This window comes from Camelina sativa, chromosome 2 (genome assembly GCF_030686135.1).
Source record: "Camelina sativa cultivar CO46 ecotype springtype chromosome 2, ASM3068613v1".
In the NCBI taxonomy this organism is placed as follows: domain Eukaryota; kingdom Viridiplantae; phylum Streptophyta; class Magnoliopsida; order Brassicales; family Brassicaceae; genus Camelina; species Camelina sativa.
The window spans coordinates 18,916,386-18,929,858 of NC_141881.1; the positions used below are offsets into that span (position 1 = coordinate 18,916,386).

Here is a 13,473-nt window from a genome sequence, read left to right on the forward strand (position 1 = left end):
TTGGTTACAAGTTAAATAGTGGGTTACAAGATAGATTACGAAATAAAATTTAACCAGTGTTATAGCACGGGTAATTATCTAGAAATATTACAATATAATACTTACAAAATATATGTCTTTTTCAAGCCTTCATATTTAGCATGTGATTTTATTGCATAATGTTTTAGCCAAAACAAAATTTTAAAAAACAATCACATAAATTATATTTTATATAAAAATTACAATATAAATAAAACAAATTTCAACATGTGCTCTAGCACGAGTCTTAATCTAGTTACCTTCTATTCTATAACGTGGGCTCCAGTTTAGAAATTGCGTTCACATTTCCTATTATTGATCTATATTGAAGAAATTGCTTACAAATATATCTTACATTATCTTCAAGTCTTTGAGACTCGGTGAAGCCTCAATTAAAACATCGTCGTCCTACAAACCACACTCAAACTAAACACCATTGTTATTAGACACAACATGGACATGAGACATTGAAACGACAAATAACACACCGAGACAGTATAGATGAGCGACTCAATCTCTATGGTGACCGGTGGGGATGGCACTCTGGCTTACTTTCTAGTGTAGTATGCATATATGGAGATATGAGTTTTAAAATGATAGAGAAAACATAAGATCAAAATCTCATTACAATCTGAAAAACCCTGCTTCAAGATACACCCATATGCTAGGAGCATCAAACAACATCCAAAAAAAAAAATTAAAAGTAAAGATAAATTCACTGAATCAATACAAAATCGATACTGACTCAGCTTCACTGTAGTTTCTTGAATCAAATATAAAAAGCAAAGATAAAACAGGGTATCAGACTCCGGTGACAACCTTGACTTAATCCTCCTATTCACTCATCTCGTCCTCAGTGAGAAGCTCGTCCTCGGAGAGATCCCCGCAAAGCTCCCGTGACAAAGCTGCTGGATCAAGCTCCAAACAATCTTCTGGAACATTCTCACCTTCCTGACCAGTGAGCCTGTGATAGACCACCTGATGTGAGAACTTGAGCAGATCTTTGACTGAGAATGCCAACTGATCAGAATCGCGACGAAAGACAGCTTTGAATCCAGGGACCTTCACTAATGGCAAAACCATTACACCTACTTCCGTATCGAAGTCTTCAACCACTTCAACGACTTCAAACTCGTTCCACTCTTCTTCATCATCGTCCCAATCATCTTCGTCTCCCCAAGATGGTGACCAGTTTGTATACAAAGCCCAAACATCACCTTTCGTAGGATAGATGTGAATAAACCCTTCAGCATCTTTTGTACACTTGAGTCTATGTGAGAATAGCTTGAGAGCTTTGGTGTTGATCATGCGTTCCCCGATTGAGAAGCGTCCGCTTGTCTTGGAAAAACCTGAATCAACCCACTTCATTGTAGCCGGTTCCTCATCGTTGGTAATATCCAGCCAAGAAATACTCAAGTTGAACGGTTCTTGAGAGACAACACTATGCACCAGTGCATAGAGTCGGGGCATTCCATCAACACCACCATAAGCAGCCCATACTTCGTTCTCTTTAAACGAACCTTCAACTCGGTCCTTGTCAAAGTCATAGAAATCATTATCTAGAACAAACTTAGATCGAAGAGGGCTTATCTCTTCAGCATCAACAGCACCAACAGCACCACCGTTATTGTCTTGAGAGGTAGATGCAGTCTTCTTAAGGCGTAGTTTGATTCCATTCCAAGCCTTTTCAGCAGAAGCACCTCCAATCATATTTGGAGTATTCTCGAGTCTGCCTCTATTTTTGCGGATATTTTGTAGGAACATGTCGATATCGTCCATTTCTTGAACAAAGTTGAACCAATAAGAGAGAATATAACTCAGTCAATTACAAATCAATGAAAACGTAAGTTGAACCAAAATTCGTTATGGATCAATCATGAAATTTAGAGTCCAACTAGATTGTTTGCGCCCTAAAATTCGTTATAGATAAATCATGAAATTTAAAATCCAACAATATTGTTCTTCTAATTAATATATATTTTCCTTAAGATCTGTTTCAAATATAGATGTCCAGATCTAAAGATGAACATAAACACTTCAATAAGCAACCCATGCCAAATCTGGAAAATCTACAATAAGTTTGTGGGCGAAAGTTCGTTGAAAATTTATAAAATTTGCGCGTGAAAGTTCGTTACATAGTAAAATCACGAACTCATGAAAACAGATTCGGGTTTCAAAAACATGTTTAGTTAGATCCGAAAATATTGATGCATGTCTCTAAAATTGAAACTAATAAATATCTGAAAACACTAAGCGTTTATGAACATGTATATAAATATGTTTAAGACTAGGAAAGGTGATACGATCGAACACACAAAATTAGTCAGGAATTCACAAACTGGATAACAGCAACCCGTTATCAAAACGAAGGAGAAGAGATTAAAACACGAAAATCAAAACTAAAGTAAAATTTCGATACCTTTACTTCTCCACACAGTTAATCTGAAGAGCCAAACACCAAAAACCACCTATCAAAAGAGAGATATTCATATCATATTACATAACATAACTGAGAAAAGAATGATGCACTGTAACGTATGTGATGAAAGTATATATTTATACATACCTCTACGTCGAGGAGAACCAAGAAAAGAACAGCTTTAGACTTGTCGGTGATTTTGTTTATGCTTCTTCCTTAGATTACTAGATGAAGAAGCTCAATTTATAGAGCTTCGAACAGCATATTTTTTTTCTTTATGGTAAAAATGTACCATGATTTTATTACTAGTTATTACAAAATGTATCTAGTCAAAGTTTCCAGTGCTCAATTTTAAATTATTTCCATTCTCAAAATCTGCAATTAGTGTTTGTCTAAATTAATCAATTTATAGTATATATGTGTTGGATTTATTTCTCTTTTTGCTTGATAAAAAAAAAAACCTTTGAACAAATTAAAGACTTGTTTGTTTCTCTGTAAACTGTAACAAGATATTTATTTATGTTTTTTTTTCATTTTTTTAAGTTACTTTTTAATATGGCTAATTATGGTCAAAGTAAGGACGACCGTATTCGAAAAAGTATATTTTTATTATTTCTCCTAAATGTAAAAGATTTTTTTCTTTCTCTATTAAAATTATTAAGTGGCAATATTTTAGTTTTAAAAATCTGTCTCCTAATTGGTCGTTAGGGTAAGTAATTGTTCTAGGAACCAATCATGTTTCAAATTAGTTATCCACAAAGATTTTCAAAGGGTAAAACTATGGAATGTGGACATTTAAGATGTCTAAACACAATTATCATAACACACAAAACTGTCTAAACGCATTAAACTCTTTTGACTAATTATCTTTTAATATCACATTGAAACAAATATGAACTCTAATTAGGCATGTTTGATGGAACCGAAGCTTGTAGAAATTGCTTACATATAAATCTTCGAAAGATCTAAATGACAATTGCACAATCTTTAAGTCTTTGAGACTCGGTGAATCCTCAAGTAAAACTTCCTAGTCCTATAAACAACACTCAAACTAAACACCATAGCCATTAGACACACCATGGACATGAGACCGCACGTGACTGAATAACAAACTGTGCCCGTGCAGACGAGCGACTCAGTCTCTGTGGTGGTTCCAGCTTGCTTTCTGGCGTAGTAGTCATAGATGTTACTAGCAATCACACCTGAGAAAACAAACGACCCTATAGGCAAAGCTGTAATCTGGAAATTATAGAGAGAACCAAAGCTCTTCAAGCCAAAAATGTCGGAGACTGAAGCAGGAGCGATGGCCCAATGAGCGCCGTAACCCATTCCTATTACAATGGTCACTACGTAGATCTTCCCGGGCCAGTCTATTGCATAGTAGATAAGCCCTAAAGACATTATCATCTGAACCGCAGACATTGCCAATGTTCTTGGAAGTGAGAATTTTCTTGTCAAGAGGAAGAAAGAGATGAAAACGTCAGTAAGAAACAGAGTTGCATCTATAACATAATATGTTTGATGTGAAAGTGAAATGGTTTTAGGGTATTGTACCGTATGATTAGCTCAGAGAAGTAGCCACCAGCAACACGGCCGAGAAAATTGGAGATGCTGATCAGTGAGACAAATATCTTGGTGTTGTTGTACCCAAGGGAATAACAAATCTGACCAAGATTGTCTATAACCGTTATCCCCGAACCTACACCTAGAACCAGAGACATAAATATAAGCCAGAAGTCAGCTTGTCCCAAAGCTTGTAGCAAGGTGAAATCTTCTCCTATACACGGTGCTCTTTTCTTCTCCGGCAGTATGTCACTTCTCTCAATTAAAGTTTTAACCTCATGCTGATCCACATTGGAAGTTCCTTCTTGGGACTTCACTAAGGTGACACTATTACCCGAGGTAAAAACCGATGAAAAAGGGACAAGAACTGGAACAACCATGAAAACGACAAGGATGGCTCCAGAGGTTGTGATAGTAGTTTGAGATATATCAACAAGACTCTGAAGTACCAACAATCCTAGTAAATATACAGCAAGAACAACACAAAAACCGTAAATAGCCAGGAACCGTAAATCATCAGAACGCAAGTTCGTTCTGCAACTCCTTTCATCAACGGGTCTAACAATGAATAGCAGAGCAAGAACCACTACTGGTGGTCCAAGAGCAACCATGAGAATAACCGAAGAATCATGAGAAGGGTTGAACATCAAGTAAACCTGAGTCAAGATTGCTCCACTCAAACCAGAAAAGCCTTTCAAGATTCCAACAACAGGACCACGGCTCTCCGGGAAGTTATGAATACATGACACAAGCGATGCTGTATTGTAGTAAGTTTCTCCATTTGTTCCCACGAATATAGCAACAAACAACTATATGAACAAAAGAAAAAAAGTGTTACTTTCTATATATAGTTTACAAAACCAGAATCAAGAACATTAAATCAAGTGCTTGCTAAAGCAAGCAAGTCCCCAGTGTGGAATGAGATCAAATGTGGAATCAACTTAATGCTATAACCGATTACAAATCTAAGTATACCACAAATCAAAATTGGTCAAGAGCATCACAATTACTTAAACCAAGAAAACGAATGTGTTGATGCAAAAATTGAATCATCTCTAACCATCCAGAGAGGCAAATTAGGCAATTGACCAGTGACGACTAGCCAAACGACACCGTAGCCGATAAGGTTCTGGGTTGCACCGACGATTAGAACCACCCAGGAAGGTGAGACCTCAGATAAAGCACCGGAGACGAATCCAATTGCGTCACCGAGGTTCTTAGCAACGCCGAGTAGAGCGATTTGTTTCTGATTGTAACCAAGGGATGTCTTGATCGCCGGAGACATAGAGCCGCCGAATAAATAACCGACGCCGGCGACGGATTGGATCCACATGGCACAGACGAAGACTAGCCATCGGTCGTTGGCTAGGAGCTCAAGTTTGTGACGCCAACAAGGCATAGTCAATGGCCTCAGGAAAAAACAAGTATGAAATTTAAACTAATGAAATCAAACAAAGATCATTTTGAGAAATGAGAATAAAATAACAAAAAGCAATTCAAAAAATCCGTGTGGACAAAGATATAATTTTGCATTACAATGTAAATATAAACTAATTGTAAACATAAAAATAAATTCTCATAAAAAACAGAAAAAATAAAATTTTGCACGGGACTATATTTCTTAATTTAAAATATATAAAAATTAATTTGTATTAATTTTTTTTTATATATATTCAGTTTTATATTGGTTATCACCCGTAATCACCAATTTTTTTTATATATGTGAAACAATATAATTTTAAATAAATCATATGCACGTCTATTATTGTTATTAGTTAAAATAAAATGAGATAATTTTATTAATATTTGATTAGAAAGATGTGTTAAAAAATTTTCCGTGTATAGTTCTCTAATTGCATTTTTTGTTCCATTATAAAAATCCACGTATATACTACACATATATGGTACAAAGAGGACCGGACCGGACAAACCAATCTTTATTAGTTCCATGATAGATGATTCGTATAACTGAACAATACATATATGATTTGTAAGCATTTAAATGGAGTTTTTTTCAGTAAGACCACTCGCCAACCCAGTTAATGGGAGGATCGTAGTTGCAAGTGATGAAGGTTTGACCATTCTTGCATCTCACTTTTGCACATCCCAACTTTTCAGTGTTTCTCCACACAACCTGAGTATAATGGCCACACTGTTTGTCCCAAGCACATGTGTTGGAATTATAATCATAGTCAAATTGTTCGCCCACCCACATGTCAACCGCTGCAACTCCTGTCACGCCATTCTCTCATCACTACGTCAAAATATTAGTATTGAAAATCAGAAAATATGATAAATGTATCAACAACATGAATGTAGAAAAAACCAAATAGTGTGCTAAGGTCACGTTTGATCCCTAAGCTCAAAATCAATGTTCAAATGGTTTTCAGTAAGCTGTAGGTGTTATGTAATTGGTGATGATAATTCTCGTTTATGTGTAAAATATTTATAGGGTGCTTTCTTCTCTAAGACAATAATATTTTAGTTAACAACTAATTACGAGAAAAATCTGTGTAATCAGTTTTATTAAGGAATATGCTAAGAATCACACATTATTACTTTGATTAAGGAGAATTTTTTTTTCAAATTTAGGAAATTTATATTTATTTAATTAATTATTAAATTAGTATTTAATGTAAATAATATAGTTCCGATTTTTTTGGAAAGTTACGATTATGGAAGAATAATTGTTTATAAAATCGAAAACCTTATCATAATTAAATAAATAGTAAATTAAAAAATATTTAATATAATGGCAGTCTTGTAAATAGATGGCAACTTCAGGATTTATTTGCTAAATGTACTTGGAAAATGTATATATAGATATAGATGTCTTTAAAATTCTTTTGATGGATAATTATTATTATACATTTATACTAGGATCAGACTCGCGAAAGTATTTAAAACAAAAATTAAAATTATATATTATAAATTTATTTGAAAGTAAAAGAATTGTGTAAGAGTATGTGATCCTAATAAAATTAAAATTATTTAAAAAGGAAAAAAATAATAAGTAGTATTAAAACTACATAAATATTAAATATAGAGTGTTAGTCAAACACAACCATCAACATAAAAACTAAAAGTATTGTTTATGATAAAAAAAATATTATGGCAAAAAATCGAGGCAATCTTGCCAAAAATATTGTTTAATGTATTATAAATATAAGATAATTTATAAAGAATTGTGATAAATAGTTGCAATCATCATAACAGTTATTGATATTTATATTATTAGTAAAAAAAAAACTGTTATGATAAAGTGATCTTAATTGAGTATCGAACGAATGGTTGTAATGAGTAAATGTAACTTTTTAATAAAGTAACTGTAAATATAAAATCAATTTTCAACGATTTAAAAGTATTGATTATTTTCTAAAAAGAAGAAATTATTAAGTAAGTTTACAAACTCTCCTACACATAAATTATGGTAACTAACTTATTTACCTTCTTAGATTATATTACCTCTCTTTTTCCCTTTTGTTTTATGAGTTATGACTATGTTTTATGCATCTATGAGATTTGATTACAATATTATAAGCATGTAAATGCAAAACACAATATGTAAAAGTTCATTTTAAATTTTTAAATAGTCATGGCCTAAACATAGTATCGCAAGATTATGAGCAACATTGTCTTGAACAACGGTTGCACAATCTTCTAAACATGATTACAATGCTTTTGGACACTTTTATGATGGACTAAATGCATATAGGAGAAAAATGAGAGACGTTGAGAATTCAGCAAAATTATTTTTAGTTTATTCTTTATATATATATATATATATATATATATATATATATATAATTGTTTTTAAGAAAGCATAATGATGTTATCCACAAACTATTCTTTTTGCATACCTCGAGCGTTAGAAGAAAAAACGTAAAATCATGTAAAGTTCCAAACTCTCCGGCCTCAATTCTTTACAACCTTCCATTTTTTATTGGCACATGTTTAGAAAAATAAGAGAGTCGCTTATCTCGATCAACTAATGTAATGACGTCAAAATTAAGGATGATAAGATATAGAGTCAACATAGTTACATTTTATAGGTATGAATCATTATTTAGAATAGAAACGAATCATGTAAACTGGATGGATTCAAGCATATACCAAATCCTGTGATAAGTAACATGTGACCATATTCTTCCTTAGACGATTCAGGAGGAAGATAGACTGTTTACCCTTTGATACTGTCAAATACTTTTTTTTACACCGAGTAGACGAGCCGCTGTTGGTAACAATCTGGCAGACTCTTCCAGATACTTTTCAAATATATCTTCTTCACCGGTTTCACCATCAGTTTTTGGATAGCTATCATTCAGTTCCCGTGTGACTACAGCTTTGTACCTTTTGACATCGGTTGCAGGTGCTTTTGCTGTAGTTGAATAGTGAAAAGTGAGAAGGTTAACACTCTCTAAGACGGTTCCTTTGTCAAAAACGTCTGTCAACGCATCTAAATTGTTCATAGCACCCTTTGTTAATTTTCCCCTAGGCATCAAGTTTATCACTTCTTGAATAGACAAGAACTCATCATCGCCTAACAACCCCTCTAGCCTACACAAAGCATCCAAATGCCTAGTAGTGGCAATGGCATAGCATTCATTCCAGGATTGTTTCAAGACCTTTAGGACCAACTTGCTTTTATCGCCTCTATAAAAGAAGTATTTGCGATCCCTGTGACCCTTGACCTTATGCCTTGGTGGTGCTGGTGATGCGACTTTAGGCTTGGGTGTTGCGGCCTTAGGCTTAGGTGATGCGGCCTTAAACTTAGGCTTGGGTGCAGTGGTCCTAGCCTTAGCCTTCGGTGCTGCAGTGTTGGCCTTAGCATTGGCCTTGCCTTTAGGTTTTGGTGGTACTATTCTACCTATTCCAGAGAAGACAGAGAAGTTCCAGAGACTCTTAGAAAGAGGAGAAATTATCTATTACCTATTAACATGTTAGCAACATCAGAATGAAGCCTCCACTGGAAACAGAGTATTTGCTTGCTCCAACTCCAGCAAAGACGCAAAATGACGTCAATTCGACAAAGGAAGAAATGGGCCGTATAAACAAGAATGCAAAACCCACCAAGGTTGAAAAAGTCCAATGGCTATCCCTTCACCAAAAGACAAAACCGAGACAGCTTCACTGCAAGACAAAACTAAAGGAACAAAGGAGGAAGCTGCGTATGAGAAAGCATCAGCTAAAGATAAGCTCAACAAAGGGAAGGAGGTAGCCGCGTGTGCAGGCCGTACAACTAAAGCAGTTAAATGATCAGCCAATCATCAAGCTGTCAAATCGTTTCACAACCCTTGGATTCAATATGTGTAAACTAATCGTGACAAGTGTCTGTAAGCACTAGGGTTTATGTTCGAGTGTATAAATAAGCCAAGAGCTGCATTGTAAACTTTGAGCTGAAATAATAATACAAAGTTCCACATTTACAAACAATCTCTCTTTGCTTTCAAAAGGCTCATAAATAAGAGAAACGTCGGTGTTGTTCTCTCTTGACCAAATGCTCTTACATATCAAACTTATGAAGAAAATATAAACTTTTGAAATGTCCAAACATTTACCAAATCAACCTTAAAAAAAAAAAAAATCACCGTCAATACAAATAAATGTTCACTTATTTATATACAATTCATGTGTAAGGTCGAAAAACAAATAAGAATCAAGATGAGCAACAAGTTCAAAACAACAAACACGAATTAATGAAGAGGTCTACTTCGCAAGCTTTGGTTTGAAAAATTGGTTTGCAAAAGCATTCAACTTTGTACCTCCCAAAAAAGAATCTGTTAGTTTGAGTGGCGTTTAAGGTACACCAAAACTCCAAGTCCAGCAGCAAGAGCAGCCCCGGCTGCCACCGTCTTGTAAGCGGCTGCCCATGAGTTTGACTGGTCGTAGTCCATATCCACTGCGCTTAAACCTCTCATGTGCCCTCTCTCTTCTGTGTGGTCCAGATGCAATTTCAAACCCTGCACCGTTTGGAATCCCAAACCAAAATAGAAACTTCTTTAACACAAAATCCATATTAACCAAACCGAAAAAATAAGCACGTTCTTGAACCAAATAGAATGGATCTACAATTTATTACCTTCCAGCCTATTGATTTTGCGTGTTCTACAGCAGCTCCAAGATCATTATCTGATGCTAAAACGACTTTGTCATTGTCTTCATCTTCGTACTATACACACCACAAAACATGTCAAGATAAGAAGCAGAACTTTTCCTCTTCTCGTTTGTTTAAAAAGTTTTCGAATAATAATTATGTACCATTATCTGAGGCAAGTTATCAGGCTCAATGTCATCCCCCATCCTTTGTAGGATTGCTGTTATCAGAGTTGTCAAGCTCTGTGTTTCTATAATTAGAAAGTAAAATAAGGTTAACGGACTCTGCAGCATTGGCATAAAAGGTGCCCTATTTTTCAAGTGTTATGAGTTAACGTACCACACATAAATCTATGCATTCGTCCCTTTTTATCTTGGAGTTTGAAAGCAAATGTATTAGGATATGAGAATGATTTTGTCCCTTCTATCTCCGAAGATAATTTCAACGACTCTTCCTCACTGCCAAATCATGTACATGGTTCAGTTTAAGAAACCAGCCTATGGTCAAAACTAAATGGTTCAAAGGAACAATAGTAGAAACCTCCTAGTTTCATCTCCATCTTCGTTAGGAGACAAAGCCATAGCAGAATCCCAAAACTTTTGCATCATTGAGTTTGCTGTCTCATTATTTATTCCAGCCGTACTCCCAGCCTTGTCAAAAAGGAAGTACGAGAGCTTATAACAAAACAAGATTCTCAACAAGAATGGCAGGATTGTTTATCGATCTTGTCTCATGTTTCCGACTTCAACTAGAAGAGAATAATAAAGGAAAAAAGTTTTACCGTAGTAACGGCAGCATTAGTTATGTGGATCACATCAATCACAGCGACAACATCTCCATCTGTTTGAAATATCAACATTAGTCAAGTGTTGAAATAACAATGTTTTCAAACTTTTTTGCGGACGTTTTGTTACCTTTATCTAAAACAGGAAGATGCAGAAATTTTCCATTATGCATGATATGCAAGGCATCAACAATAGCCATATCAACAGTTGCAGATTCTGGATTCTGAGTCATAACCTATATAAAGAATCAACAGAGACAGGAAATGAGAATTGATTTAACTCTTAAGGAAGGGATGACTTAAGGAAAACAGTACCTTCTCCACGGTAGTTGTCTCTTGAGGAAGGTTTTGGGCTATCACCCGCATCAAAATGTCCTTTGAACTAACACAAAATCACTATTCAATATCAAAGTTTCACTAGAAAAGTTTGAAACAAAACCAAAGTAGCAGAACAAAGGCTTATATGACACTTACGTCAGAATCCCTACTAATTTGTTTTCAACCATCACCATGGCTGCACTTGACTGATATTCAACCATCTTCATGGTTACTCCTAACACCGTCTCATCCAATCCAACTTTTAAAACTCTGTATGTTTTCATTTCCAAATTTACTCGTTAAGCTTTGCATTGCTCTTTAATAAAAAAAAGTATTAAGAATAATAAGATCAAAGTGAATGATCACAGATTTTAAAGGGGGATATTACCTACTTTGTATTCTCTGGAATTATAGTTGAAAGTGAAGGCTTGAATATTCGTTCTCTAAGTGTCTCCATAAAAGTATTTGGTCCTGTATCCAAAAAAGACGCAATAAGAGACATAACTGTATGTTTAAACACAACCTATGCATACAAAAGAAGACAATTTAAAGCTGTTCTGCAGTTGTGAAGGAATCAAAAATGGAGATATACCAGCGATAGATGTACCCCAGTTCTTTTCAACGCCTTCAACAGCTGCAGCAATGGCCTTACCCTTCTCAACTGATCTTTCCATGCGGGCAATTGCATCATACAAACACTTTGCAATATCGAGAAGTGCAATAACTTCTCCATTCTCTACAACCGGCAAATGTCTAAATTTGCCTGCAGATCCACTTGTCAGTTCATATCATGGAAAAGAACATATGAAGAAAGAAATGTGTTTTCACAAACCTTGCACCATCTTTTGAAGAGCTTCCACAGCAATAGTGTCAGACAAAACAAAAACAGGGTTCTTGGTCATAACTTTAGACACAGGTGTTTCTTCAAGGTTGAGTTGTTTAGCAATTACTTTTGTTGCTATGTCCTTCAAAAGTAAATAGATCTATTCAAGCCACCAATTACAAAAAGAGAGTGAAACTGGTCATGAAAAAGTTTTTACCCTGTCAGTAAGGATCCCACAAAGCAATGCATTAGAATCAGTCAGCAATAAGGCATCAACGCGACGTGCAGCCATCCTTCGGCAAGCTTCATATAAAGTTGTGCTATCGGGTACGGTAAGGGCCTTAGACAACCTTAGTCTCTTTACAGTTCTCTCTCCACTCCTTTCCCCACTCAAACTTCTATAAAAAAACAAAACATGCAAACATATACTTTTAAACATGTATCTGAAATTAAATAGCCAACAAACCAAGTATCCTCATGGTTGCAATACAGAAGCCAAGCCATTTAGGTATAGTAATATACCAATAAAGCTAAGACGCACACCTAATGAATCCAACATTTATAAAACTGTCTCAAAATGTAATTATTAAGAGGTAATCAATGATTACATGGAAGAACGAGAAGATGTGAGAGATCTCCGAGGGAGGAGGTCAGAACCACCACCACCACCTTCGTTGTCAGGACCTTTCTTCCTCCCTTGAAATGAATTACCAGAGAACGAGAGACTTTTTCTCGAAGGACCACCACCTTGGTTTGCCATTTCAACTTTTTCCGATCAAATTCTGAAAAGAAAGAAAAAAAAAAAAAAAAAAGACAATCATCAGATTTTGAATATGGTTGCAATTTTGGAATAAACGAAACAAAGTTTCCCAATTGGAACATTACCAAATAATTTTTTCTCTTGGGAAAATTTTGGGAGATATATCAATTTACAGAGAAAAGAAAATTCAAAATGGCAAATTTTTGTAGGATCGATACGAAAAGAGGAGACCGAGAGGGAAAGCAAGAACCCAATCTGCCAGAGGAAAAAAATAATTTAATTATTAAAAAAATCCATGGGTGGTGGACATGGAACTTTTCTTCATTTGCCAATCTGTTATCGAACAAAACTACATATTTGCCCTTGAGAGTAATTATTTATCAGGCGGGAACGACGACGGTATCATTGTTTTCTTCTCTAATATATCTCTCAAAACGTTTGACAAAAAAAAAATATATCTCTCAAAACTGGAACGTCTGCCTTAATTCTATGGAAGAAAATTAAAATAAATAATCGATCAGATTGCATATTAATGAGTCAGTATTGGTTTCTAGATTTTCCTTTTTTTATGAAATAAATATTTATAAGAAGGCATATTTCTTCATTAGTCATATTTTTCCCAAATAAGTGTTTTTTCAAAGAAAAATTATTTTGGTTGTCAATTCTAAGAATTAAAGTTCATATTTGTTACAAA

General features: G+C 34.9%; 3 protein-coding genes across 5 annotated transcripts; all 3 read right to left on the reverse strand.

Annotated features, from left to right (window-relative positions):
- Positions 1 to 577: 577 nt before the first annotated feature.
- On the reverse strand, positions 578 to 2,717 carry LOC104752401 (uncharacterized). Its single transcript, XM_010474526.2, has 3 exons — positions 2,585 to 2,717; positions 2,438 to 2,486; positions 578 to 1,799 (listed from the first exon to the last, which is right to left on the reverse strand). Exon 3 carries the CDS (start codon positions 1,795 to 1,797, stop codon positions 853 to 855), a length of 945 nt encoding a protein of 314 aa, XP_010472828.1. The 5' UTR covers positions 1,798 to 1,799; positions 2,438 to 2,486; positions 2,585 to 2,717; the 3' UTR covers positions 578 to 852.
- Positions 2,718 to 3,366: 649 nt separating this feature from the next.
- Positions 3,367 to 5,580, reverse strand: LOC104725270 (protein NUCLEAR FUSION DEFECTIVE 4). Its single transcript, XM_010443902.3, has 3 exons — positions 5,061 to 5,580; positions 3,992 to 4,809; positions 3,367 to 3,887 (listed from the first exon to the last, which is right to left on the reverse strand). Exons 1-3 carry the CDS (start codon positions 5,397 to 5,399, stop codon positions 3,425 to 3,427), a joined length of 1,620 nt encoding a protein of 539 aa, XP_010442204.1. The 5' UTR covers positions 5,400 to 5,580; the 3' UTR covers positions 3,367 to 3,424.
- A 3,973-nt stretch (positions 5,581 to 9,553) lies between these two features.
- LOC104725279 (CBS domain-containing protein CBSCBSPB5) lies at positions 9,554 to 13,298 on the reverse strand. 3 transcript variants are annotated; one of them, XR_015580585.1, is made up of 15 exons: positions 12,905 to 13,262; positions 12,628 to 12,801; positions 12,237 to 12,417; positions 12,029 to 12,161; positions 11,789 to 11,959; positions 11,589 to 11,667; positions 11,353 to 11,466; positions 11,194 to 11,274; positions 11,009 to 11,114; positions 10,876 to 10,934; positions 10,635 to 10,744; positions 10,434 to 10,552; positions 10,259 to 10,344; positions 10,080 to 10,169; positions 9,554 to 9,960 (listed from the first exon to the last, which is right to left on the reverse strand). XR_015580585.1 is itself a non-coding variant. In XM_010443911.3 (15 exons), exons 2-15 carry the CDS (start codon positions 12,777 to 12,779, stop codon positions 9,781 to 9,783), a joined length of 1,647 nt encoding a protein of 548 aa, XP_010442213.1. In that variant the 5' UTR covers positions 12,780 to 12,801; positions 12,905 to 13,298; the 3' UTR covers positions 9,554 to 9,780. The 3 variants fall into 3 exon arrangements, 2 of the variants coding, with proteins under 2 accessions (XP_010442213.1, XP_087341816.1); XM_010443911.3 differs by having other exon boundaries at positions 11,194 to 11,260; positions 12,905 to 13,298; XM_087485690.1 differs by lacking the exons at positions 12,029 to 12,161; positions 12,237 to 12,417; positions 12,628 to 12,801; positions 12,905 to 13,262 and having other exon boundaries at positions 11,194 to 11,260; positions 11,585 to 11,667; positions 11,789 to 11,844.
- Positions 13,299 to 13,473: the final 175 nt, after the last annotated feature.

Excerpts from the sequence above, each read along its gene's own strand:
- LOC104725270 (XM_010443902.3), bottom strand. The coding sequence starts at position 5,399 with ATGCCTTGTTGGCGTCACAAACTTGAGCTCCTAGCCAACGACCGATGG. Across the intron at positions 4,810-5,060 it reads CTAATTTGCCTCTCTGGATG|TTGTTTGTTGCTATATTCGT; the intron begins GTTAGAGATGAT and ends TTGTTCATATAG. Across the intron at positions 3,888-3,991 it reads TTCTCTGAGCTAATCATACG|AAAATTCTCACTTCCAAGAA; the intron begins GTACAATACCCT and ends CCTCTTGACAAG.
- LOC104725279 (XM_010443911.3), bottom strand. The coding sequence starts at position 12,779 with ATGGCAAACCAAGGTGGTGGTCCTTCGAGAAAAAGTCTCTCGTTCTCT. Across the intron at positions 11,115-11,193 it reads AGACAACTACCGTGGAGAAG|GTTATGACTCAGAATCCAGA; the intron begins GTACTGTTTTCC and ends TTCTTTATATAG. Across the intron at positions 10,935-11,008 it reads TCTTCCTGTTTTAGATAAAG|ATGGAGATGTTGTCGCTGTG; the intron begins GTAACAAAACGT and ends TATTTCAAACAG.
- LOC104752401 (XM_010474526.2), bottom strand. The coding sequence starts at position 1,797 with ATGGACGATATCGACATGTTCCTACAAAATATCCGCAAAAATAGAGGC.